General features: G+C 38.4%; 1 protein-coding gene across 1 annotated transcript in view; it reads right to left on the bottom strand.

Annotated features, from left to right (window-relative positions):
- LOC139714944 (xylosyltransferase 1-like) overlaps positions 1–22,381 on the bottom strand; it is a gene marked incomplete at both ends in the record, with an annotated part of 43,457 nt that extends 21,076 nt beyond the window's left edge. The window contains 3 exons of the mRNA XM_071626592.1: positions 13,078–13,180; positions 15,355–15,483; positions 22,176–22,381. Coding sequence (XP_071482693.1) covers positions 13,078–13,180; positions 15,355–15,483; positions 22,176–22,381 — 438 coding nt within the window. The remainder of the gene's footprint in view (positions 1–13,077; positions 13,181–15,354; positions 15,484–22,175) is intronic.
- Between the last annotated feature and the right edge of the window lie 5,250 nt (positions 22,382–27,631).

Below are 27,631 nucleotides of genomic sequence, written 5' to 3'. Positions count from 1 at the left end.
GCACAAACCACATTTATCACTCAAGTCTGCAGTTGCCAACTGTGTGCATGGAGCCCTGAATCGGGCAAAAAGTAATTTGACACAGGTCCCTGGCAATACACCGTGAGGCACATTCGCAATCTGCGATGTGAATGCACCAGCTATAATTTATAAATGAAATGATGAATTATAAATTGATCAATTTGTGAGTTGTGTGATAATTGGCGGCATAGACATCTTCACAGTGGGCAGGCAGACAAAGTGCTCTGTCGTGATGAATGATATGTTGAATCACTAACACGCGACTCTTTGTAAGCGTCAATCTGGCTTTAAGTGAAAACATTCACCTGGCTCTGACGCATGTGAAAGCATCTTTAAAACACACCCCAATGAGATTATGACACCCCAACGTAGCTCTTTGAACAGGACTCATTATACCAATTTCAGAGGCAAAGAGTCAACAAAATACCTTGTAGGGCCTATAAAACTAAAGTAGAATATATCAAAATATGAAAATCCGGCATGTTGCCTCTGTCATCGGTCAAGCAGAGTGTACACATGCTCCGTGTGCACTTGATGGTATGATTTGAATATTCATTCACACAGGTGAATTAAAGGGACTGTCAGTACTGGTTGAGGTGGGGATTCATGTTTTGAACATTCCTGGGTGAGATAATGAAAAATCTTTTATGAAATATGAAATAGCATATAATTTTATGATGGATTCAATGTTTATTTGATGAAAATAGGTTTTCAAATGGCTGAGATATCCAAAAAAGTGATAATAATAAAAGGCGACATGCCACGCCTTTTATTAGGATCTCTTTGTTTCACCATGTTTTTGAATATCTCAGCCATTTCAAAACTGATTTTCATCAAATAAACTTTTGATACCCCTTAGAATTGTATGATCTTTGACATTTCATAGAGGGGCTTCTGAATATCTCGCAAAATGTTAAAAGCTAAATCTCCACCTTGACCAGAACTGTACACACCCTTAAAAGTATGGTGGAGAAACACACTGATACACTGTTGGTCTGTGCAGAGTACCACAGTGCAATGGTTTTGAATTCTACAAACAGCCAGGGAATAAGTAGAATTTGTAGCATGTGCACATATGTCAACAGAATTTGTTAGAGCTAATCCTTCTGTTCACCTTGATAAATCTTTCAATCAATTCATTGTTTGGTCTCTCTAGGTAGACCTCCAGCATACATCAACCTCCTGATTCTAAAATAAAGCCCTAATAAGCGTTCTTCGTGAGCTATACAGACGATCACTTATCCACATGTTGTGGTATAATGATTTCTAGGAAACAAATATAGCATCATAATAGCACATGAGTGGGCCATGTTCTTATTGCATTCTTTTCATACTGTTGTCTTCCGAGAAAGGAAAGGGGGAGGGGAGTAAGTAGTGGCTGCATGTACAACTTTGAAGAACGCTGCACCGAAATATTTTTCCTTGAATCATACATGAGCTATTTCCTCAGTGGACCTTTCTTCTTTATTTTCATTGATTTTTTATTCCAGGTTATAGCATGATGGGGAATAGTATGCCGTCCTCCGCTACCACTACAAACCGACCTTGTGACCCTTCAATAGTTCCCAAAGGCTCTTTCTCGCCGGAGAAACTCCATGACATTAAAATATTGTGATGTTCACCCTTCCCATTCGCCCTGCAATGAAAAATCAGGCTGTATGGCACAAGATTTTTTTTCTCTTTTAAAGATGATTTTTGCAACCATACTGTGCACGTGTGCTTGGGTCTGCAGTCTGCTGAAATTCATCCACAGCTTGCCCAGCTAAATGCACATTTCACACGAGGCTACTGAGAGTGATAGAGAAATCAAAACAATGAGTGGAAGTCATCTTCAAAAGTTTTCCCTGGCTGAGGGATCACTGCAAGTATAGAGTGAAAATTAAATAAAGTCAGGGTCAAAGTTCACAAAGCATACATTACACAATGTTAGTCGTGCAAGTTTTTTTTTCCCCCTCCTTAATTCTCTCTACAGCGGTGTTTTGCATGACTTTTGGTACAATTGCCTTGCAACCTTTACTGCCATGTCACAAGTTTTCCAATGTTGTGATTTTTCACTCTCAGTGTGAATGACCCCCTAACAATGGAATTTACAGGCCTTACAATGTTCTAGTCTATCGCACAATGCACATCACTACCTGTTAAAGATTACAGTGGTCTAAATAGTCAGCGTCCCTTTTATGCAAGTAGGGAACTATGTCATGTGAGAAATTATCTAAAACTGCAAAGCCTTCCCTCTTCTTTGAGACATACAAAGCTCTAACTTCGTGTGATGCAGTAATTGACCGCCTATGGCGGCATTCTTGTTGAACCCCAAGGTAACTGTAATTTGGGTTTATTGTATCAAATGAATGGTTGTAAACACTGGGGGGGGGGGGGTTCATATTACTGTCTGGTACACTACAGCTTTCCAGGAATTGTTGTGTTCATTTACACAGAACAGCATGAACCCACGTTGTTTAAACAGCAATGCATTTTCACGTACTGGAGTCACGCTGCAGGGAAGTCTAGCCGGAAAACTTGTTCATTTCCTACGCTGAAAGGGGATATCAGCTTGCAGATCATCCTGAAATGGAGCGGAGTGGGGGTTTTCCTAAAATTTGCCTTGGGTTTTATTAGTACATTGAACAGAAACTACTTCCTGAGAGTGTGGTTTGTAACCCTTCTATGTGCATCCATGTTGTATCTTACCACTTTCACTTGTACCCTAGCAAATCACATGGAATTTTGAACATAGGGCCTATACTGTATATTGGTCTGAATGATGTGAGCTTCAAATATCAAATTTGAACATAAAAGAGGTCATATAGATTACTCATTCAAAATATTTCTTACAGAATTATGGAAAATTAGAGGAACTGATAATCACTCGGCCATGAAATCTGAAAGAAATTTGACAAAAATTAGCTTGTTTTTTAATGTCAATAGGGCTGTGTGCTGATCTTCAACTATAAAGGATGCACTTCTACAGAAGAAGAAGAAGAAAGAAAGAAGTTTGGTTCTCTTTTTAAAAAAATACATAAACCAAAGTTCTTTTTGAATAAGGAAGCATGGTCTAAAATCAAATGGGGCATTAATTTCAATTTCATACGGGGTGAAATTCATCAGTGATACCTGAGATGTCTTAAAAATTGAGAAAATGTCTTCTGTGAATCATACAGGAGCGAAGTGGAGCCTGCTGGGTGCATAAGCTCACTACATCGTACCACAACATGAACTGCACTAAAGCTGTCACATGATTTCAATCAAAACCAAACCTGCCTTATGACTACAATTATTGGAAGTACATGTATACTTGTCTTTCCATTCCCTCCACTTTAAACTTAAATGAAATATTACAAAATAATTTTCTTATAAAACCACTTATTTGGGAAGATACTCTCAAACTGTTTGAAATGAATGAAAATGGTTTAAGAGAAGCTACTCTCCAAGGTAGGATCCTCGTATTGTTCAATGAATCGTTATTCCTAAAAATTCACAAGTTTGTAGCTATGCCCGATGCGTTGCATTTATAGAAATGGACAACTTTACACATATATCTTGTTGAGAATACCAATTACAGAAGAGAAAATGCATTCCCAGTCACCCACACAAGCATTATATCTCTGCCTTCATAGGAACATCATGTTTTCCATCAACTGTTTGCTGAAACCAAATAGTCCTTAATACACTCCACTACCATTAGACTATAATATCATTTCCACAGACCACAGAAATCCAATCCAGATAATGATAGCCTCTTCCATGATAATAGCCCTGCTGCTACCACAAGCTTTTTTGTAAAGGCAATGACAAAGCTGCTCATTGCAGACTGAGAGAACATTTGGCTTAAAAAAAAAAACAACAACCAAAAAACCAACCTGTGAAACTCTTCCACAGGTCTGCTGATATTGAACTGAACCTGCAATTGCAAAATATTCTGTAATCCTCTCGTTGGAATCATAGTAGGATCTGTATACCCCTGCCATTAGATTTGTTGGTAGCATGTGACACAGAAAAAGAAAAAGCAAGACTTTGATATCTTGTTTAAATGCTGCAGAATGGTCGTCTGGAATGAAGCCCCCCTATACTAAACTCTAACCATCATGTCTTGAGGACTGGTCGACAGATGTTGCAATGACTGGGATGGAGACATTTTACTGGAAATGCCCACTCCCAGATGTCTTCTTTCATTACCTGTGTCCAAAGTCTCGGGCTATACTCCGCTCATAAACTATGACAGATTTTCTCATCTTGCACCATCTTAATTTTGCCGATGGGACAGGCTTGTATCTCACATCAGATCCCAAATAAAAACTGTGGTACAGGATACAGTGCTGAGAATGTGTTGTGACTATCAAATGTATAGAGAATATGTCTACCATCATATATTTACTGTATGTCACTAATATTTTTCTAAGTGGTCTCATACTCAAGTTTCAGGCTACGATACTCTACTCCGCTTTAATCCTCCATCAGACAGGTAGGAGAGTATCTTCCTTCAGCTTTCATGGCACACTTTAAAGGACAGGTTAACATTAATATACATAATGACTGAGAGAATGCAGCAATATCAGCAGAACACATCAGTGAAAGTTTGAGGAAAATCATTCAAAAGTTGTGAATTTTTGTAGTTTTGATGCCGCCATCGCTGGATGAGAAGACTACTACAGCTTGTGAGGTCACATGCATAAAACATTATAATTATTTATAAAGAAAATATATAAAATAAACCAACAACATATTTTCACTTTTACTTGCATAATAAAAGAGCACTTGGCTTGTCTCTTTCAGAAGGCGGGAAAGTAATATTACCCTTTTTTAACAGACGTCGGTAATGAGACGAGGGAATGTCAACTTTTTTCGAAAAATGAAATTTTGTGGATTTCTCTTTATCCCTATTCGTTCTACGCATGTGACATCATACACTGGAGTAGTCTTCTCATCCAGTAGTGACTGCACTGATACTTTAAAACATTCAGAACTTTTGAACGGATTGTCAGATTTTCCCCACACTTTCAGTAATGTGCTTTACTAATATTGCTGCATTCACTCAATCTACATGTACACTGTACATGAAGGTGGATTTGTCCTTTCAACTTTCCTGACACACTTTAAAGAACTTTTTAGTTGGTACGTATAACCCCAATACAGGATAACTTCAAGCATACGCCTTCCATTGCTTGTATGTCAATTTCAAATGTTAAATACAAAGATGCCTGAATGTCATGTTTAACCAGAAACCTTGCTTCCTTCCTGGGAAACCCGAATACCAGTGAATTCCACCCCTCCCTCATCCTCAGTCACTGACCCGATCATGAGAAGGATGTACTGTATTGATTTCCTCCTTATAGCAGCTGACATCCTGGTCGAGAACATCTTAAAGGTCACACACACACACACACACACACACACACACACACTGTGTCTACACAATGTGCCACTGAGCTCTTTCACACACAAACCCTGCAACTCAGAGAAATGTTGAGCATTACAAGAATTACACCATAAATTCCGAAAGCCTCGCGATGTTGGCATCCCCCTAAGACGGGGCGACTGCCTCAAGTTCTTGCTGATAAATGGCAGAGTCATTTCACAGGCTAGGACTCTGGAATACTTTTCAGATGCTACCAAACAAATCAGAACAAAGAACAGTAATAAATTGGCCTAATCTGATATGATACAAAAGAAAACAACAACAACAACAAATGTGTAGTAAATATTCATTTGTCTACCCCATACATACTGGGGGAGAAATTAGAGGATACTCTACTATCAACAGGATACTCTACTATCAACAATACCTCACAGACAATCTGAAAGAGACCTATCACACTGAGCTCAAATCTTTTCTGTTGCCTGTTTTGCATGATTATGATTATGATTATGATTATGATTATGATTTATGACTTCAATTAGACTTGTTGTTCCTGTCTGATTACCCCAGGTCAGCAGCCTCTTTGACCTTAGCACATCTCTTCCTGTGTGCCTTGCCATTACTATCACCCAAGGACTACCAGCTACAGGGGCTGCCAGACAGTCACCCATCAAATTCACAGAAATTCCAACAAGCCCATAAGGAAGACACTTGTGTGGAAACATTGCAGCTCAACAGGCCAAAATAACACCCACCTATATGGGATACTGTTGTATTCTATTGCCAGGACATTTAAGAGATATTTCAGTTCTTTTCAAGGAGTCTCCTGCAGATTCAGGGAGAGTTAGCAGCTCTACAGATACTCGCATCCACACCAGACTCTGTAGAGGATTATCACGGGCAGGGCTCAGTACTAACTGTTTTTTTCTCCAGTGACCCATTTGGGCCACTAAAATCTTTGAATTTGAAATTTTGGCAGCCCGAAAAAGAAATCCCGTGGACAGAAATAATAGGAAATACAATAATTCATTTTGCATTTTAGCTGCCAGATCTAGGGGGGGGGGGGGGGGGACAAAACTGGTGGCCAATATGAATTTTTAGTGGGCCCTGGGCCACTGCTAATGTCCATCCCTGTCATTGGTGATATACATGTATCTTGTCAAAAGACGAAAGCATGTCGTTGGGGTGACAAGACCTTGCATGTTAACTGTTGGCGAAAATGACTTTTTTGGAGTAATGGTCAGATAATCAGTTAAGTGATGTCCTCTTCAAATCCTAGCTGTCTCATCCCAAAACTAAAGGCACCAAAGCATGTCAGAGGAGAGGCTATTCCATTTGATATAGTGCTTTGGCTGCCACGTTTTTTTAGCTCTCCTGAACATATGACATTTTGTAGATACAAGGTCTTGTCGCCCCAGCAACGATATGCCCCCAGGTATGCACTGAACTTGGTATCCTCTGTTGTATGGTGCAGAGCATGTCAACTGTGGACTGCTTCAAGCATACATTTGTACCTTTCATCTATTCATCCATCTACATACGCTTTCACACTGTGCAGGTGTGCTATTTATTATCAAGTCCCTCAAATCTGCTTTAGTGGCTGAGATCATCAATTTTTAAAGTGTGACCTCGGAACGTCATCTCTGACCTACAGCACAGAAATTATGGGCGTGTTTTCTGGGTAAGGGGAGGAAATGGATCGGAGGAGATACCTTGGCTGTAAATTTCTCTCGATGAGATGTTTTTGAGGGCGGTGACATCATCGGCACTTTTTACGGCGAGATGATCGACTACCGTTTGATATGTCTGGACAAAGGCTTTTGAAGAAGCTAAGGACAATTTATCATCCATCAAAGAATTTAGCAATACAGCAACATTTCTATCAGCACACTGAGTAAGGCATACAACTGTGAAAAAAGGAGTACTGTAAAAGTGAACATTTTCTCGTCAAAATTTTTGCGCGTTTTGTGCAACCAGCATGTAGTGATAAAATAAAAGCATGTAAATATTTTTGCTTCCTATATAACTATAGGCCCTATGCTCCAGTAATTGAAGTCTCGATTCCGCGGAATTAAAACCATGCAAAACTCATCTTACTCGGCTGAGCACGAAAAATTACTTTCGCCAAAATATCCACTTTTACAGTAGTTTAGGCCAAGTACTCACTTCTTATACATGTATTATGTATATTTATGCCTAGATTTTATGCCTAGATTTTAAGCACCGTGATTGTTTGGGGGTTGCTGGATGATTTTTGTACTTTCTTGCAAACAATGAAAGACTTGCTATAATCACTTAGCTGAAGGATATCCTCTGGTCAGGGTGATGATGCCCTTGTACAGGAGTGTGTAATCTGCTCTTTGGGATACCAGAGTACGGGCATTTTATCTTCTACAAATATTTATTAGATAAACAATTTGTCGCTCAGAAAAGAAAAATGTGTGTACATACAGCTGTATGATGTAATCACTGGCCTTTCAACTGGGACAGAATGATATTTAGAATCAGATAAAAACCCATTATCTTTAATACAAGCAACATTGAATTGTGATTAGAATTGTTGCTTGATACACAATTAATTTCCTAGAAACCCCCATCAAGAAAAGGGGTTAAAAAGAAATCTACCGTGTATCAAACCTGAGGGACAGTATAAAATGCATCTGATGTGTATCTACCATGTATGCATGTACTTTACCTTTGATCACCCCCAAGCATTAAACAATTTTCCTATTTAGTTGCTATTAGACTGGAAGGACTTTCCTATGAAACATTCATCAATTATAGCTCTGTTCAATTTACTACATGGCGAAAAGAGTGGTTATGGTTCCACCATGTTGACAGGGAACCTGTTGCATTGGCCTTCAGGTCATTCACTGTCTGTACTAGAATACTTTTGTACCCCCTGTTCAGACGCAAGCTAGTTTATACCAAACCTTGATAAAGGAATGACGTATAAAAAGTCATTGTATAGCCGACAGACCATTCAGACTCAAATCTCCACCATTCTGGAAAACGTCGTATAGAGGCGCAGTTTAATTTCCCACTGAACATGCTGTTATGGTCATGAGTGACAGCTATGGGGTCACCGTTCGTACGCGCTCCCATTAAGCCCAGCCCTGTTATACCATTCTATGTTCACCATATATGTTCAGACGCATGATGGACACTATGGAGCTCTAGTTCGAAACGATGCTCTGTCATTTTGTCATACGTCCTTTTGTTATACGTGGTTTCGTTAGTCAGCACTCAGATGTATAAATTTTTTGCGTCTGAACACCCTGATAGCCATTGGCATAGTGGTAATGAGTTTTTCTTACTTTATGTGGTCTACTGGGGTTTTTTACTATTCTCTCACCGTCACACTTTCTGGATACAAATTATGGCAGATAACACTGAGCTCAGGCGTGAATCACAACAACAGACCCCAGGTGAGAGAAAGGGCTCGATTCTTTTCTCAGAATGCATCAATTACACTGATGAGATCTGCATCCAATTAACGAGATGCAATGGGTAAAAGCAGCTACTGTAGGTGGTTACCACAATGGGAGTGATTTCTTCTTCATCTATCACCACTCTGTGGGTGCACTTCAATCTGACACACATATCAATCCATCTATAAAAAGGAACAATGCTTATCGGCCATTAAGTGGGGGAAAAAAAAAACCACCTCAAAATAAAGCACATCCCATGAAACCTTTTACCAAGAATATCATAGAGTATTGAACCTGAACCAAACCAAGAACATCCCAACAGTCAAATAACACTACCATGATTTAAAACTGACTTTTAATTAAGAGAGCAAAAAATCAGACAATGAGAATGGCAGCACTTTCATCAAAATTGGATGTAATATATACAATGTACATGTAGATAAAATGGCTATGGGATTTGAAAAGTTGATAAAGTTTTACAAATGACCAAAATTGTTCATAATCCATACCTACATGTACATGTACATTGCATGATCTGTCTTTAAAAGTAAAAGATATTAATCCTTCAATGAACTTTTCCTGACTTTACACCCTCTTTGAAACCAGATGTCGGAATCTTCCAGCCATGTTTCACATAATATAATGCATCCTCTGAGATCCGCTGTCCTATCCATTATTCTGACCACAAATTTCTGTCTGCATGCAGTGAGGGGAGTTACATTGTATCATGCACCACTACTCTGTGCTGCAGTCAGTGAACCCTGTTTCCTTGAGAGATCCCCTCAACAATGCTGGATTTAAAAAAAAAAAATCATGACATCTCCCAATTAATGAATGACACCTGTGGCTGCCTCGCAAAGCCCTGGCACCCGCGACAACTCGTGTCCATGGGGCCATAGGCGAGCAGACAACCTAACCGTGACCACTCTTATCTTTCTCTCCTCTGCTGTCCCTTGACGACAATGTCAGATTTCACCGCAGATACATTCTCACGTTGTTCACACACTGTTCTACCTGGCACAGTGCACACTGCATCAGTATACCGCATTGATGCTTGCCGTGTACATGTATTGACCGGAAGATCCTAATCATGTGTATTCAAACTAACACACTGTAACATCCTGAACTAAGGTCATGTATTTGAAAACTTTCCATATCAACAAGTTCAGCAGTTAAGTTATTCCATGATAACATCTGATGCTGGAGAAGATAAAAGACAAGATGATGTGACACCATCACCTAAAAAAAAATAAAGGTAGTACTTTATAATAAAAAAATTATTACTTCGTCTGCTAACTTTATCATTTCAAAAAAGGCATTTATATCATAGATAACTCGCATATTTATTGCACATAAATTGTATGCACTTTTCATATACATCCATGATCATGATATCACTGTAGTCATCATCATCATCATCATCATCATCATCATCATCATCATCATCTTAATCATCATCTTAATCATCATCATCATCATCACCACCACCATCACAACTATTGTAATTAATATCAAAATCCCGAAATATCATCATCAAAATACATGTAAAGAGGGAAATGTGAATAAAACCAAAATTCTTGTTGTATGATACTACAAACTCACCAACCCTGATAATTTCAAAGTTATTTATGTCTGTCTCAGGGGCACAAACCTCATGAGGCCAAATCATGGGTCTGCACAAAAGGCTCACGTATCATTTACAAATTGTAGCAAGGTACAGTGCAGACTGGTACCATTGCCTTGGGATTTACAAAGCTACAGAAATTGAGCCCAGGCACGAAAATCATGTATTCCCCAGGCTGCAATCCAATAGGACGGAGTGAAATTACATCGGACCCATTAAAACCAATGAGTCACTCCCGACCTAGTATCAATTCAACACAACATATCACAGACTACTATTAGAGATATTGTCAACACGAGTACCAGGTATATCCTATTTATGCTGTGACTTGTTTTACCAAATAAATAGTTGGACTCAAAACACAATAACAACGAAGGATTGGAGTATTAACCAATAACACACTGAAATCAGATGAGTCCTAACACACATGAAAAGTCAATGACGATTCAAGAAGTGTGTACGAAACAGGTCAAAGCAAACAAGAATCATGGCTTCATGCTGCTTAAAGCTTTTAAATACAAGGCTTAATCCTTCCAACTCACTTATTTTCTTCCCTTTTCCACTTCTTTCCTTTCCACTCTCTTTGTCCCTCTCCCTGTGTGGGAAGAGGGAGAATTCCTAGAGACGCAATTGCACATTACTGACTGTTGAGTGGATCTGTTTGAAATGAATAAAAGTCGATACTGCACAGGTCAGTGGCTGTATGACATCTGCTGCCCAGTTAAAGTAATTGGTTGCCATGGATACTCAGACATCCCTTCCTCGAGGAAGTTTCCCCAAAACCATTATTCATTCCCCCAGCCAAGGCCTGCGCGGCACTGTGGCCTTTGAAAGCGAGACACAGCTAGCAGAGATGACTTCACGTTCATACAGTCTTAAATACATCACAGGAAAATGAAGTCTAAAATACATCAAAGGAGAGAGATACGCAGTGTAGCCATGGCATTTCACGTCTATCAGCTGTGCCATATTTTGCCCTTACATCAATGTCAGGAAGAATTCAGGCTTCCACCTTATCGTCCATGACGTCACAGAAGACATTTGAACGGTCACTACAGTCAGGTTGGAATGGAACAAATGAGTTTAATAGGTGCATGCACTCTTGACAAAATTTATATTCATCTTTCTGGCTCTAAGCTGAAGAACAGCAGGAGCAAATTGCTTATCAAAATTCTTGTACTGTGCGATCAGCATGACAAAAAAAAACTCTGTTTGGTACAACAAGACAATTTCATAACGATTGGTCTCTTTCTTCCAGGAATGTTGAAAAGTACAAAATGATAACACTTGTGCAGCAAACTACCCAAAAAATGCTGTAGATATTACATTGTTTTGCTTGTTTGCAGGGATGCACGACTTATTTTGTCAGTTTGGGATGGTGGTCAAGCAGTCTGTGATGGAGACTAATCATGTATGGGCAGTCACCAGTCTCCTCCCGTCCAGTGTATCATCCTCAACACATCACATTAGCCACCGTCACCTGTTGTCCAGTTTTAATGGCATGCACGATGCGGGGAGATGCACAAGGTTCATTAGAGAAGACTTTGCTCGCCTCAAGGATTCACTCATCGGGACAGCCAAAAACATGCAAGAAACTCAACAACAGGAGCTCAACAAAGCTATACAATCATCTTTAATCACTGGAGAATCTGCTGCAGTTCTGTTTTTTTTTTCATGTTTGTTCTGTTATAACAGTATCTTATTTATTCATGATCAGAGGGCAACGTGGATAATTCTTTCTCTCTCTATGACTCAAGAGCACTGATCCTCATCAAAATTTCAAATCCAATGCAATCAGCTTACAGCACTGAAGGAGACGTAACAAAAACACTCAAATAATCATTGGGATTATATCTGAAGTATGTCTCTCATTATGTTCACTCGCGATGCAACACTCTTCAGCTGATTGGCTATTCTTATCGACTTCACACGAAACATATTACGTTCTGGTTGAGTACTAAAAACCAGTCTGCAGGGTTTTTTTTTGGCAGTGTAACTAAATGAGCATTAATGCCCTGTGCAATGATAAGGAAGGACAATCATTTTAATGGGGAAAAAAAAACGAGCAACACTAATTGCTTTGTGATTATGACTTTTATAATATGACTTAACACCAAACCTGAAAACATCTATATCAAAGTAAATAAGAATACTGTACTGTGGAAAACTTTCGTCGCGGTGTTTAAATTTTTGTGCATTTCATGCAACAAGAAACCAGTGCGAAAATAAAAGCACAAGAATATTTTTGTCGGCTATATGTTCCAGTAATTCACGTCTTGATTCCACAGAAAAAAAAAGAAGCAAAACTCGTCTTAGCTGGCCAAGTGTGAAAAATTACTCGCACAAAAATGTCCACTTTCATAGAACATCAGGAGTCTATAACAGACACACAGACACACAGACACACAGACACACAGACACATACAAGTCAGGGAGTCCACGCAATGACAAGGTTTTGTTCCTCATGATAAGAGATGAAAATGATATTGGGATGTGGTAGCTGGATGTGAGATGACAAAGGGAAAATACAAAATGTGTGAAATACGAACAGAAGACATACTTTTTTTTCTACCTCTTAGCTTTAAAAAAATGCATCCTCCCAACAGAAAGAAAAAAGCAAGAGTCTATTTGTCTCATTCCAAACCAACCTGTCCGCAGAAGTCGATATCTTCAGTGTGCCGGCAGAATCCTCGGTCATCTTTGCGGGCAAACTGCTTCAAATGATGCAGGTTACCATGGATATAGGTATTTCTATGGAGGATCAAGAGAACAGAGACAACAGCTTCAGTAAAGCTTCCACATTATAAGTGGACCTTAATCGTAAGCCCTTTTTAAATACTGATATCTCAGTTAGTTACATTTATTTTTTCTTCAGCAACAAGACAGTCGTCTGTTAAGAATGAGAAGGGTGTTACGTGGTCTTGAACACTGTGGGTTTTGTGGCAACTTAACGCCCTTCTCATTCTCAACCGACGAAGTTGTCTTATGACTTTATGGTTAGCTAACCTTCCATTGCATTGAAGTGACTGCATAATTCATAACTGATATGTTATTGGATCTTGCGATGTTAATCTCTTTTACATTTTTTTTTTCTGAAACAGGAATGTAAAGTTTCCTTTTGACTGATCAAGGTTAATACTGCTTTTGAATTATTGATAGTTTGTTTTAAGTTTTTTTTTTTATCAATTACAGTGCAAACACTTACTGATCATTATGTGTTAGAATGTAACAAAATGTGCCACTGGCATTTATCAAAAACTGCATATGTTCAAAGTGAAGGTATTCAAATTACAGAATGCATATCAAGCATATAGCATGTAGCTCTTGCTTGCTTTGTGGCAACACAAACTCCGTCCCCATTCACACATCTCTCTATATCCACCCAAAGCATTAGAAAGACATTTGTCATTTAGGAAATCCCCAACATTTTATCCCCCCGAAGTCCTGCTGAAAGGTGGTCCTGGCAATGTTAATGTGAAAAAAAAAGAAGTACAAAAACAGAAGAGGATATTCCAAGCAGGATACGGGTTTTGAATTTCCTTTACTAAACATGCTTTTAGAATCTCAGACAGCAGATAGTAAATGCATTTCAAGATGGAGAAAGATAGATGTAAATTACAGCATACTCGAAAAAACGGTAGCACTGTTTCAACCCAACCTCACCGTATTCTTCCATTTTCGTCGACTGTTTTTATGGAAATTATAACAGTTGCTTCACAAACGACTACTTTGCATCTTTTAGACCTTTTCAGAGCCTCCCACCGAGGCAGTAGAATTTCTGTCTGTCTTCATAAGACAATTACCTCTTTTGACTTTGGAAACTAGCATGCATATCTCCCACAAACATGCATGACAGGTCTAAGTGGTGAAAATCCATGTGACTGCGTCGACCACATTGTGCCTATTAATCGTGTCAAGTCAAACCTGGGCATCACTGAGACATTTGTAGATGTATGTCCCCTGGAGCAGCCTTTTCACAAAATGCCAGGGACTAACATCACTATACCTACCACTTGTCTCTTTCATCTAAGGAACAAGGCATGACCTGAAAAGAAGGCCCTGCTTGCTCAGTAAAACATGACAGATTTCTTACAAGACTGCTTCTATGCCCCTCTTATGCGTGCCACAAGGAGGGAGGTTAGGAAGCCGTGTACCAACACAGAGCACGTCTCTACAAGATGACGACAGCTACTTAAGTCTACGGCAAACATATTGGGACTTTCATCAACGTCAAAAAAAAAGAAAAACGACATGGGATAAAATAAAACACTGATCAAGATGGATTTGAATGGATTTGAAATGAATTGAATTTAATTACATGGAAATGAATAGATTAGATTGAAATGGATTGGATTGGATTGCATTGAAATGAATTGAATTGAATTGAATTGAATTGAACTGAATTAAATTGAACTAAACTGAACTGAATTGAATTGAATTGAATTGAATTGATCTGAACTGAATTGCTTTGATTTGATTTGATTTGATTTGATTTGATTTGATTTGATTTGATTTGTGTTGGACTAACAGCTTCAAAGTCCCCTCTATAGGGCTATGCATTGAGGATAAAGTGCCTTGCCCAGGGGCACGACAGCTGCAGCCAGGGGACTTGAACCATGGACCTTGTGACTGACAGTCCATGGTCTTATCTACTGAACCACACCAGCTCCTGTTTCAAGCAAATACTGCAAGTAAAGCAATCCTCACAATTTCAGAAAATTATTGAGCTGACACATACAACAGAGTAGGAAGATGACATACAAATAAAAAAATTCAAAACATTGCTCCCCCCAAAAAGTGTGGGGGAACACAATGAAGAGTTTGTAAAGAAAAGAGGCAGATGACAATAAATGAATGACAGAGAAAAGAATAAGAGTGAGCAGGAGCACAAGTGAAAAAAAAAGAAGAAATCTCTAAATCTTTACCTGAGTGGAGAGATTTTCAGCATGGATGCCAGGTAGGACTCATCAGGAATGATACACGTGCTGGCAAAGAAGTGTAGGTTGTTCATGAAGATGCCCCGGTCTGGACTCACCACCAGCTCAATGAAGTCCCTGTTGGATCAATGTTGCATTGCATTATTTCATTTCATTCATTCTACGATATCTATTTCTAACCAAGTATAGCAAATATCACAAAAAAAGAGTGTCATAGGGTGCGTTCAGACTTAAGTGTCTGATGTACTCCTGTGGCATGATTCAGAAAATGAGATTGAAATCAATGCTCTCTGAACCATGGATTGCTCTGGATTGCTTTGGCACTGTTTGCTTTATTTGGAGACTGAACACATCCATACAGGCCTACAGAGGTAATCATGAGGCTGGCATTTTCTAGCCTTCAAGTCTGTTTCAAGATATTATGACAATAAACTACTCATAGAGATAAAAAAGAGAATTTGAAAGCAATCTCATATTGGCATGTACACAATTATGAGTTCATCTGAGATACTGAAGGTAGCAAACATCAGTGACATCAACCGAAATGGACCAATTCTCTCTACTCTATGACAGTACTCTTAAAACAAAGAAAAACAAGCTTGGTGATGAATACAAATAATAGACAAACACTGACACAAACAAGCACATAATATTATTGTAATACAGTTTCACGAAATGAGTTTCCTATGGGGAAAACTGGCAATTCTTTACACTGCAAAGTGGAAGATTTTCTGACTTGAGAAAACAAAATACCGATTCCAGTTGTTTCTGCTCATCAACTGTCTGATTTTTTTTCACTCACAATTCATCTTTACCTACTCAGGAGGCAAACACACTTTGCCAAGGCCATCAGGCATGAATATCTTCTTCACTAGACAAAAAATGGACCCTAATAGTGCCTGGCTTACATCAGGAAAGAGCTAGACAATAAACAAAATGGCCATGATACAATGAAATGACCACTGTGCCGGACAGGATACTCTCTAGGTTTTCCAAACAAGAGTTTATTAGAAAGCTGGACGCACTGACCATAACTAACCGTTCTTTGGAGTCACATCCATTTTTAAGATCACTCGAATACATTCCTCATGATTCCTCTGGCTCTTAACCCCCTCAAGCCCAGCTTCTCAACATGGCAATAGGTAGGTTCACACGCAGTTGCCAAACTGGGAGTTTAGGTCAAAAACTTAACTTTTGATGATTAGCTTCACTCGAGAATTCATGACGCGGCTTCACACGTGCACCTAAACTTTAAGTTACAACTTACGAGCGAATCCCAGAGTCTTTGCTAGATGACCTTATGCTCATACAAAATAACGCAGCTGAAGGTTGACCCAGATGTGAACGAGAAGCGAGTTTCACGCTAACTCACAAGTTAGTTGATTATTGTGTCCACACGGAACGAAACTACCAATGGGGACCCCCCGTGGCTCGTGGAGAGAGCGTAAAACCCTAAGATGTCTCGTGGTTCTAATTATCAACTAAACTTATAGATTGCTAACTTTCGAGTGCGTCCACACGGTGCTAAACTACAAGCTAATCATCAAGAGTTAAGTTTTCAACCTAAACTTAAAGTTTAGGAACAGCGTGTGAACCTAACTATTGATAGTAAGCTCCTACAGGAACTGACAAGATTAATGCGGTACTGACCACTACCACCTGTGTCTCCATCAAATAGGCATCTGGAACCACTTCCCACTCAATCTCTCATAAGATAGCAGAAAAATGATAGCATCTTCCACAAGTACCACCTTTGTGGTACCCCCAAGCATAAACACAGCCTAAAGACATGAAATACACACATGTACATATAAGCAAACCGGCATAGCAAACCATAGCAAAATATAAGTAGACTCTCTATACCAATTCTAATTTGTTCTTTTGCGGGAGATCTGCATTTCACAACATATCAATGACAAGAACCTAGCAAAGGTCTCACGATCACCTTCCTTCTTTATAATGCAAGAAAAATTCAAACAACTCTCATGGACACATTTCTACAGGTTTATTGACTCAACAGCTATGGACACCTGATACAATATATTGCATGCTTTACGAGACACGAAAGGATTTTAACATCGCAATATTTCACAGATGGAGAGGGAAATACAATTTCCTTGGCATTTTGAATCATTACCGAGTTTAACCACATTTCTATCCTCAACAGCCCCAAACTACAGTGACTCTATGTTTGGACAGGTGGGTAAGGACTTACAGCCTCCTTTCTCACTCAAATCCCAGGGATAACTGCAGATGCAAGCCAATACCAAGGTCATAGGTCAACATACGCCCTTCTTTTACCCTCACGCTAGCTGGAAGTCAAATAATGAATTGGCCATGCAGAGACGGCTTGCTTTACAGGAAATGATACAATGTCTGCGAAAACTTCTTTCATCAGAAGTGAGTTTACTAGTGTATCCATCAATTATATCACCTTGTTACTCAGACACACACAGGGACACAAACTCTTCTACCTCATTTCTTGTATCTCCCGTTTCCTCCTTCACTCCACCCCCCCCCCTCCCCCCAAAGCTACACTGTTAGGAAGTGGAGACTTTAGCCCTTTTTACACTTGTGTTTCTTAACCCCGGGCTTTCCCAGGACTATCGTTAGTCCCGTACCAATTTTTTCAGCCTTTTACATTGGCCAATTTGTTCCGTACTATCTCTTGTCCGGGGCTAAGGAGAAAACTGACCTTTTTACACTCGTATTTCTTAGTCCGGTACTTTCCAAACCACCTAATTCATGATTACGCTGTGTACTGTACACGTACACGCACGCACCAGCAGCACTTGATTACCTCGTTTCTGATTGGTCAGTGAGGGTCGGACTTCGTCTCCGTCGCTTAGCCCAGGATTATTTTTTCGTTCTGTTTACGCTCACTTGCTTGGCACCGCAATTGCGGTGCTAACCCTGCTATTTTGCAGGGCCAGATAGTACCGGACTATCGGTGGGGCTTGCCCACTTTGGCAAAAACGAGTGTAAACAGAAAGTGGGCTAAGGATAGTCCCGTACCAACGGTGGGGCTAAGGCCCCCCCCCCCAGCCCCACCGTTGGTACGGGACTAAGCAAAAATTTACAAGTGTAAAAAGCCCTTTTGAACATCAATAATCCACAGCTCTTGGAAGTACCACACATCTAAAGGGTTACCACATATGCATGTTTGCCAGCAGCCAAGGCAAAAACAAACTTCCCTTTGGTAAGCTGAAACAAAAATATATATGTCAGTAGTTTAAAAGATTGAAAGGCACAGTGTAATGTTAGCAGTGCGTAAAGTGGCAAATTACACTTTACATTCAGGCACATCAATAAATTGCGAGAAACTCTCCAGTACGATGTCGACAAACATGTCAGGTGATCACACGCTTCGAATATTTAGACTCAGACTGACTCTGCCCAAAAGTAGAGTGCTTTGAGGGGAAGTTCATAGTAGGGCAGATATGTAACAAAAATTGGTCGAAATGCTCACATCCGGCGGAAAGTATGAAATTTTGCATACAGGGGTATTTTGGGGCGCTGATTTCAAATATTGCCGGATCCAAGAGATTTGACCACGGGGTCGGCCGCCATTTTGAATTCCAATATGGCCGCCATCACAAAACAAATTCAAACATCCCTATCTTCAGTTCTGAATGACCTGTGGCACCAAAATTTGGTACACATGAGCGTTTTGACACATTGAATTTGATGACAGATTGATTCGGAGTGTCTGACAAACATCGAATGGCCGCCATTTTGAATTCCAATATGGCCGCCTCGACGAAATATTCAAAATCCCTATCTTGATTTCTAAGCGGTGAGTAACCCTGAAATTAGGTGTAAACAAGTGTTTTTACATACTAAATTAAAATATTAACTGATGTGATGTGTCTGACAAACGCAATGCCTGCTATTTTGAATTCCAATGTGGCTACGAAGACAAACATCACGACTAACATTCACGGGCATGTCAAAAAGTGCAGCAAAAAGGAAGCAAAATGCACCTTTCACTGACGTCACAATGTAAATACATCAGCGCGCACTCTTTCAGTTACAAACGCGCGCTCAATCAGGTAGCCTAATTTACAAACCCGAGATAGAGATTTTCAACACTCCAACATGGCAAATATGTATTAAATTCAAATTGGCTGCCGTGCAGCTTGTCAGACATATCAAATAAGTCTGTTATTGAAGTCATCATATCTTCATGCTTTTATATATCAAATTCCAATGGCTAATGTCATTCAGAACTGAAGATAGGGATCTTTGACGGCGGCCATATTGGAATTCAAAATGGCGGCCGACCCCGTGATCAGATCCCTTGGATCCGGCAATTTTTGAAATCAGCGCCTCAAAATACCCCTATATGCAAAATTTCATACTTTCCGCCGGATGTGAGCATCTTTTTCACATATCTGGCCCACTATCACACCTTGAGTTCATTCGAACAAACTCACACCTGTCAATCACTGTGGCTTAACCCACGAATATCGCAGCTGAACGGGCACTACTATAAAAACAGAAAATTGCAGTGTCGACTTTTGTACTGGGTGAACTTCTGTGAACTTTGCTTATTCATGATTTGGCAAATTAAGAGTGTGTGTGTGTGTTTTTTTTCTGAAAACATATTTGGATATATCCCCTAGATCTTTGTGCATCGTTGTTTTCGTGCTGGCTCAGTGGAGCGTGGCATTCACAACAATTTCCACACCATTAAATATTCAAAATATTTACAGCATTCTTTACACAGATACGCAAAGTATTTGTCTCTTCCCACTCACATTTGATATACTGTGTATACCTCATACATTCACTTCCACCACAAATTTCTCACATTTGCACTGATTCTGTGTACATTGCACTAATCTATATCAAAAAGACTTCGGGCTGCGATATGTTAAATGACCAAACTCTTGCCTGACAACTCCATGTGAAATAAATCAATTCCTTTCTCTTTTTTCCCCCTTATCTTTTTTTTTTTTAAACAACCAACTATAGTTGTCTCAGTATACACTCACTTTCACCCGATAAGTTTGAGGTCTTTGGAAGAACAAATATTGAATTTATGCTGCGATGCAGCCAGACACAGCACAAGTTCATATCAGCGCTTCACTGAATATTGCCTGATGTTTATCATCGGGCTAATGGAAAGTTAAATCAAACAGTACGTGCACATCTCATTGTTTGCAGACCTTATCAAGTTGTTGACTGAATAATGTTAAAGGCATTATTTACCATTTGCAGATGAAACAAAAACCAAACTTTAGCGCTTCAAAATAGTTCTGAAATGTGACTCAGTTTAGCAACAACCAATGTATAAATGTTTATCAGTATAATCGATATTAAGCATTGTTGAATATACAAAATGTGAACAATAGTTATATTAAAAAGGTTTCTACACTAAACCATCTATAGTTGTTGTTTAATGAGAAAAATAGTGATATCTCCTTGTATATTTTAGGCCTTATAGCAAAACTTTTATATGGTAGGATGTTTTGTGATACAACTGACCTACACATACGCAACACATCTGATAACTCAAACATTTTTAAAATCACTGCTCCCAATGATAAACAGTACCTTTAAGGTCTTCTGTAAGAGTCAAATGACTACAATACATACACCTTCATGTTACAAAAAAAAAGAAAAGAGGAAAGATCTATATTTTTGGTAAGAGTGTGTATACACAATAGTACACATACACACACACCACACATACTGGGTACATTAAATTTGGAATAGTCTCAAGCTATTTAAAAAGGACATTATATGCATAATGCCCCCATAGCTGAGACAGGTGCTTGAATATGTATAGGAAAGTATAATAATGCATTGAAAAGTCATTTAAAAATGACTTTATTGAAATTTTGATTTCACAACTAATTTTATCATTCTTTATAAAAGTAGATAGTCCTCTAGAATGGCCCAGTTGTGGGTCGGTCGATGGAGGTCCACACTACTTTGATTTCAGTATTTATTTACTGTATTTATACACTGTATCTATTGTTTGAATTACATACGGTTTTAATATTTCTGTATTTTTTTATTACTTTGGATCAAATCAGAATTTTCTGGTAAACTATGCGCTCAGAAACATCCGGATTAAGCACGTAATAATTGTATTGTATTATCTTTATCATTATCATTATTATTATTATTATTATTATTATTATTATTATTATTATTATTATTATTATTATTATTATTATTTATATTATTATTATTATTATTATTATTATTATTATTATTATCATTATTATTATTATTATTATTATTATTATTATTATTATTATATATATTATTATTATTATTATTATTATTATTATTATTATTATTATTATTATTATTATCATTATCATTGTCACTATTATCATTGTCATTATTATTATTATTATTATCATTATTATTATTATTATTATCATCATCATCATCATCATCATCATTACTATTATTATCATTATCATCATCATTATTATCTGTGAGGCAGAACACTTGAAAAGGACAGGTGTACCATATTGTACTCAAATGTCTATCAGTTTGCTTATCTTGGTGAGATGGTCAGGAAAAGTTGTGGTTCAGAGGATAACACTTTGCCTTTCATTTGAAGGCCCACTCGGGTTCTGGCCCTATCGTGGCCGATTTTTCCTTTGCCCACAACATTCCTCCTTACCCAGGCCAGGTGTATAGCATGGGTACTCCACTGGAGTTTCATACTTCTTGTAGTGCCATTATACGAGTCTGGGTTAGGTTAACTATCAAAATTACTAGATGCATACAACTTTGTTCTTATCAAAAGCACACAATCAGGAGGCTCAAGGTTCAATACCCACCGTGAGAAGATGGCCCACTGCGAAGTACTGTGCATGTCGGTCCAGGACGGTCTCTTTCCCCTGTAGGAGACATTGTAGACATGGCCACCACATCCGTACCAAACCGAGAAATCTGTGGGCTTGTCGCTCCTGTCCTTCCAGTTCCCATTCTGCCTCATGAAGTTGTGACCTTTTGACACAAAAATAGACAAATCAACATATTTACACTTTTTTAAAGGACAAGTTCACCTTCATAGACATGTGGGTTGAGTGAATGCAGTAATATTAGTAGAACACATCAGTGAGAGTTTGAGCAAAATCGGACAATCTGTTAAAAAGTTAAAAAATTTGGAAGTTTCTGCTCAGTCACGGCTGGATGAAAAGACTACTATAGCTTGTGTATGATGTCACATGAGTACAATGATATAAAGAAAGAATAAAGAATATTCAACTTATTTCCATTTTTCTCGCATAACAAAAGAACACTCGACTTCTCTCTTTCAGAAGGCAGGGGGAATAATATTACCCTTAACATACGTCAGTAGCAAGTCGAAGAAATGTGCACCTTATTCAAAAAGTAAAGTTTTGTGAAATTCTCTTTTTATTTTCCTTATAGTTGTACACATGTGACATCATACACTGTAGTAGTCTTCTCTTCCAGCAGTGACTGCACAGATACTTAAAATATTCGTAACTTTTGAACGGATAGTTCAATTTTCGTCAAACTTTCACTGATATGTTCTACTAATATTGCTGCATTCTCTCAATCCTTATGTATATGAAGGTGGACTTGTCCTTTAGTAGTGTACTGTAAAAGTGAATATTTTTGCAAAATTAATCTTTTTTTTTTCTTGGCTGGGTAAGAAGGGTTTTGCGTGGTTATAATTCTGTGGAATCAAGACATCGACTACTGGAACATATACCAAGCAAAAATATTTGCGTGCTTTTATTTTGCACGCTAGTTTCTAGTCGCACAAAATGCGTAAACATTTCGACACTGCAAAAATTTCCACTTTCACAATACTTTTACTTACACAAGAATGCAGCTATAAAGCAATGTAATACCTAATCACTAAGCAGGAACTGCATTCGCACTCATATGGATGGATGCACAGAGGTGTATACCTTTCTGAGGTACCTTTACTGGTCAGGCAATGTTGTGTTTATAACAGAATGCATTTGAGAAATAGATAGGTAAATGGATAAATGGATAAAAGAATAAATAATCCAATAGTTCAATACATAAGTAAAAAAAAAAACCCATAATGAATATACATACTATATTCCAACCTCAAGAACATAAAGAGAGGTTCAAACAACCCATGGCCATTATCTAATGTATTCATATGCCCTTGAGCATTCAGCTAACAGAATGAATGCTTAGCTGTAACTGCTTAGACATAGTTTCCTTTCCTGCTCTTAAAGTACTTACACGTAATCATAAAAACACCTTATTATTGGCCTATATGTTTCTATGGCGACAATTTGTATATATTATATACACAAGTGCATCACAATAGCAGCACACTGCCACTTCGCTCCAGATACTGTAAAGTAGAACTTCCACTCATGCATATCTATTCTCCATGGCATCTTGTTTTAATCCTATGCACAGGAGAAGCTTCTGACATGCAGAATATTGGGAGTCTGTTATTAGAGGCTTTCACACTTACAAAGATATAGGGCCTATTCTTTGTAGATGTCTCGCTGAGCATGTCCCAAGCCAATCAATTTTTTTTTTTCAAGTCTACACCCAAACCTAATTCAAATGTGTCCCTTACAAGTTTCCCCAACCTCATTTGGCTAGATGTGGTCCTGAGTTGATTTCCAATTAGATTTTGCTCCATTCTCAGGTGCAAATGAGGTAATCTGGACAGTTTGACCTTTGAATTGTGATTGAGAAGATGAAGCCTTGCTTGACCTTCAATTTACTTCCCCTATAGCGTCTGCATCCACACTTCCACACTCTTGCAGGTAAAGCAAACGTAAAGAACCGATGGCAAGTCATAGAGTTACATGTACACTTTCCAAAAAAATTGATTATGGATGGAAAGACGGACAAACGAACAGACAACTCGAAAACATAATACCTCTGGCATTTCGTGGAAGAGGCATAAAAAAAATGTTGATACTGAATTGACACAGCCCGATATCATTCTAAACTGCTTGTGTATTACCCTGAATAAACCACATGAAATTAATCCAATGAAAAACATTCCGGAAAGTGTCGCAGCTATTGTATAGAGTTTTGTTTGCAGTCTGTGGTCAGCTGGATGAGACTTATTTCTGTGCATCTGAACATTTTTTCCCCCTTCTTTTTCAAGAAAGCACTGCAGCCGTGTCCATTTGTACGTGTGAAGCCCCTCATTGTGTAATTCAGTAATACCAGGGGGAGGTGGATTAGGGGAAAACCTTCTCTCCACACCCAGCCACAGGAAGCAATATGAGTGTGAAGAGTGGATGACCCCAGCGACTACTTCACCCCTTGACTTCTGGTGATGACTTGCACCCTCTGTAGACTCCCACTCTCTAAGCAAATGGGGCAGCACGGAAAAAACAACAACAAACAAACAACTAGGCCTATATGCCATATTACCCTGTTTGTATCTTGATATCAAACACGTTTGCGTTCAAATCTAATAAGTTGAATGTCAATGAGTCAATTCCCCTTCCCCTACACAGGCAGCTAAATAAGAAATGGTATCATTACCAGAGGCCATTGATCAGCCCAGTTCCTTCTTCACACTTCATTGTGACAACATGGACTGCAAAAGATTCAAACCTACCATTAAGTGGGCGTAAGAGAATGATTAAACACAGCAGGGATGGAGTGATCTTGTTTACTTTCCTGTTTTCTTCAACTGCACCTGATCCAGCATTCAAATTATTCCACTGAAGACTATTAGGGAGCATACTCGGGCAGGTGTCTATGGGAAATGTGTGTTAAAGGAAAATCAGAAGACTATTGGGGAGCATACTCGGGCAGGTGTCTATGGGAAATGTGTTTTAAAGGAAAATCAGCTCATCCTTTAATGGGTTAAAGGGATGGTGAAGCATTGGTTGAGGTGAGATACTTTGAAACCACTTTATGAAATGTAAAAGTATACAATCCTGAGAGGAATTCAAAGTTTACTTGATGAAAATCAGCTTTCAAATGGCTGAGATCTACCTAAAAACAAAGTGAAACAAAGCGATCCGAATAAAAGATGGTCCCACCTTTCATCAAAGGGTCTCTTTGCAAAGTTGGAAACCTGAAGTAGTGTAGGTCACCCGAACCAAAAGTACACCACCCCAACCAAAACTATACCATCCCTTTAACATTTTAGGGACTCATGGGTGAATTATGAATGCATGAAATATATTGCTTTCTCTCACCAGCAGCACCATCGTAAAACTGCTTCAGGTCATGATTAGACGCAATATTCCCGATGAATGACTTCATTTCAAGTACTACCAGCTACTTACAGGCAGAAGGAAATTAATCCCGTAAAGTGTAGTCTTTTGCCTCTAAATGCTCTAAATGATGTATGATCTGTTCTAAGTGCTGAGTGCAGGCAGCCACTGCACATACAAGGAACACAGTTATGTTACATCTTGTAGTATATATATCTACCTTAAATATCTAAAGGGTAGGGGTGACAGAAACTGATACCTATTAGGTGGAATCTCATGTACATTGTGTACCTGGTACAAAATTTAGCGAATCTTGTGGCCACAAGTCAGCTAAGGACGAGTTCCAGAATATCAAACGTGACTTTCTACAAGTAATGACAGCTGCCTTCCCTTTGGAGATAGGAGATAAAAGAAAGCCACTTCACATGAAATATGCATAGAAATTGAGAGCCAGGTGCTCCTAGACATGTGAAAGATGTCCACAGTGGCACGATTTCAAAAGGCAGCTTATAAGCCATTGTTAACACAAGCCTCCAGTGACATGTATTATACACTCAGCAAAAAAAGAAAGTAAACACTTTTTCAGGTTTATCTTTCTCATGGAATATCTGGCTAAAAATGGTGTTTTATATACCATGTTAAAGGTAATTTAATTAGCTATCAACCTAGTAGGTCAATGAGAACGTTAACTTTACGCATGAGTGAACACATTCGTTTTTCTCTCCCAAGGCGCAAAAGTAAAAATTGCAAAATGGACAAGTAATTGTTATTCAAGCGTATTTGCTCTTCCATATGATAATGAGAACAAAAGACAAATTCAACACAATAGAAATGCAAATTAATTTGCAAAAATCAACTTATGATCTCAATAATGTCTCTGAAACCCTCCAAAGATAAAGAAAGGCAAAAAATAATGGAGAAAAATGAAAAATCTTCTGTCAAATCCGTAGTCAAAAGACATAAGAGAAAAATTATGGTAACAAAGAAAGTTAAATTTGAAACGTTATTCCAAATTAAGAAAATTTGAAATAATATTTGGTTCTTGAATTTGTATCGTGCATTCTTAAGTTCCTTAATTAAAAGGTAAAATGAAGAAATTCTGTCAATTTCATCACCTTTATGGTTTACTCCCTATGTCATTTAAAGTTTGAATTGATGGAAAATGCTTATGTTCCACCTTCAGTTTCCCGACTATGTTTTTGTTTTGAATATAAAGGGAAACAAGGGAACGGAAACTTATTTCTGCTGTTTCATTCATGTGTCTCATTGCTTTAAATTGGTCTTTTGTTATCATTCCTATATTGGAGGGCATTTGCAAATGAATTTCAATATGTCCAATTCTGCAATTTTTACTTTTCTGCATTGGAAGACAAAATCAAATGTGTTCACTCATGCGTAAAATTTCCCTTTGTATAAACCTACCTGGTTAATAGCCAATTGAATAATCTTTGATATGGTATATGACACACTGATTTTTATCAAAATCTTCTATGAAAAATATTAACTGGAAAAAGTGTTTACTTTCTTTTTTTCGCTGAGTGTATCTTTGGCCTTTTCTATTTCTGGGACACCTCATCAGTGGAGACACTTGCTCCGATACTCAGGTCTAAGTGATGAAGGAAAAGAAAGAATAAAATAGAGAAGACACAAAACTGGTGCTGGTGCACGTTTCTGTTTCCGGCAATTCCCCCAATATTGCGCAGTTGCCATGGTGATATATTGGACAGCAATTAGCAGAAAGAGGTATGGCCTGGATATTTTGTGCCAATCTTATCAAAGTGTTACAACTGTTTAATAATCCATGACAATTGGCCATCCGGTTTCTGGGAGTAGAGTGCCCCAGTTGAAATTGATCTGGTGCATGGTACAAGCTCTCTCCGCACAACCTGAAAGTGGAGTAGTGCTAAACAAATCTTGAAACCAATATCTACAATCAACGCAGTGGCTTTGCTGAATACCATGGGAATTCATAGCACGCAAATGGACTTTCTCTTAATAGTCTAATCATATTCAAGGTAGTTATCATAAATATTGGTGATAGGATATCGGTAAAGAAATACTGTAGATTCTTTGTAATTTAATCA

Source organism: Diadema antillarum, unplaced genomic scaffold (genome assembly GCF_040938485.1).
Source record: "Diadema antillarum isolate AM-2024a unplaced genomic scaffold, OU_Dant_1.0 seq00002553_RagTag, whole genome shotgun sequence".
In the NCBI taxonomy this organism is placed as follows: domain Eukaryota; kingdom Metazoa; phylum Echinodermata; class Echinoidea; order Diadematoida; family Diadematidae; genus Diadema; species Diadema antillarum.
The sequence above is the reverse complement of the archived record's forward strand: the minus strand, read 5'-3'. Positions and strand labels throughout refer to the sequence as shown.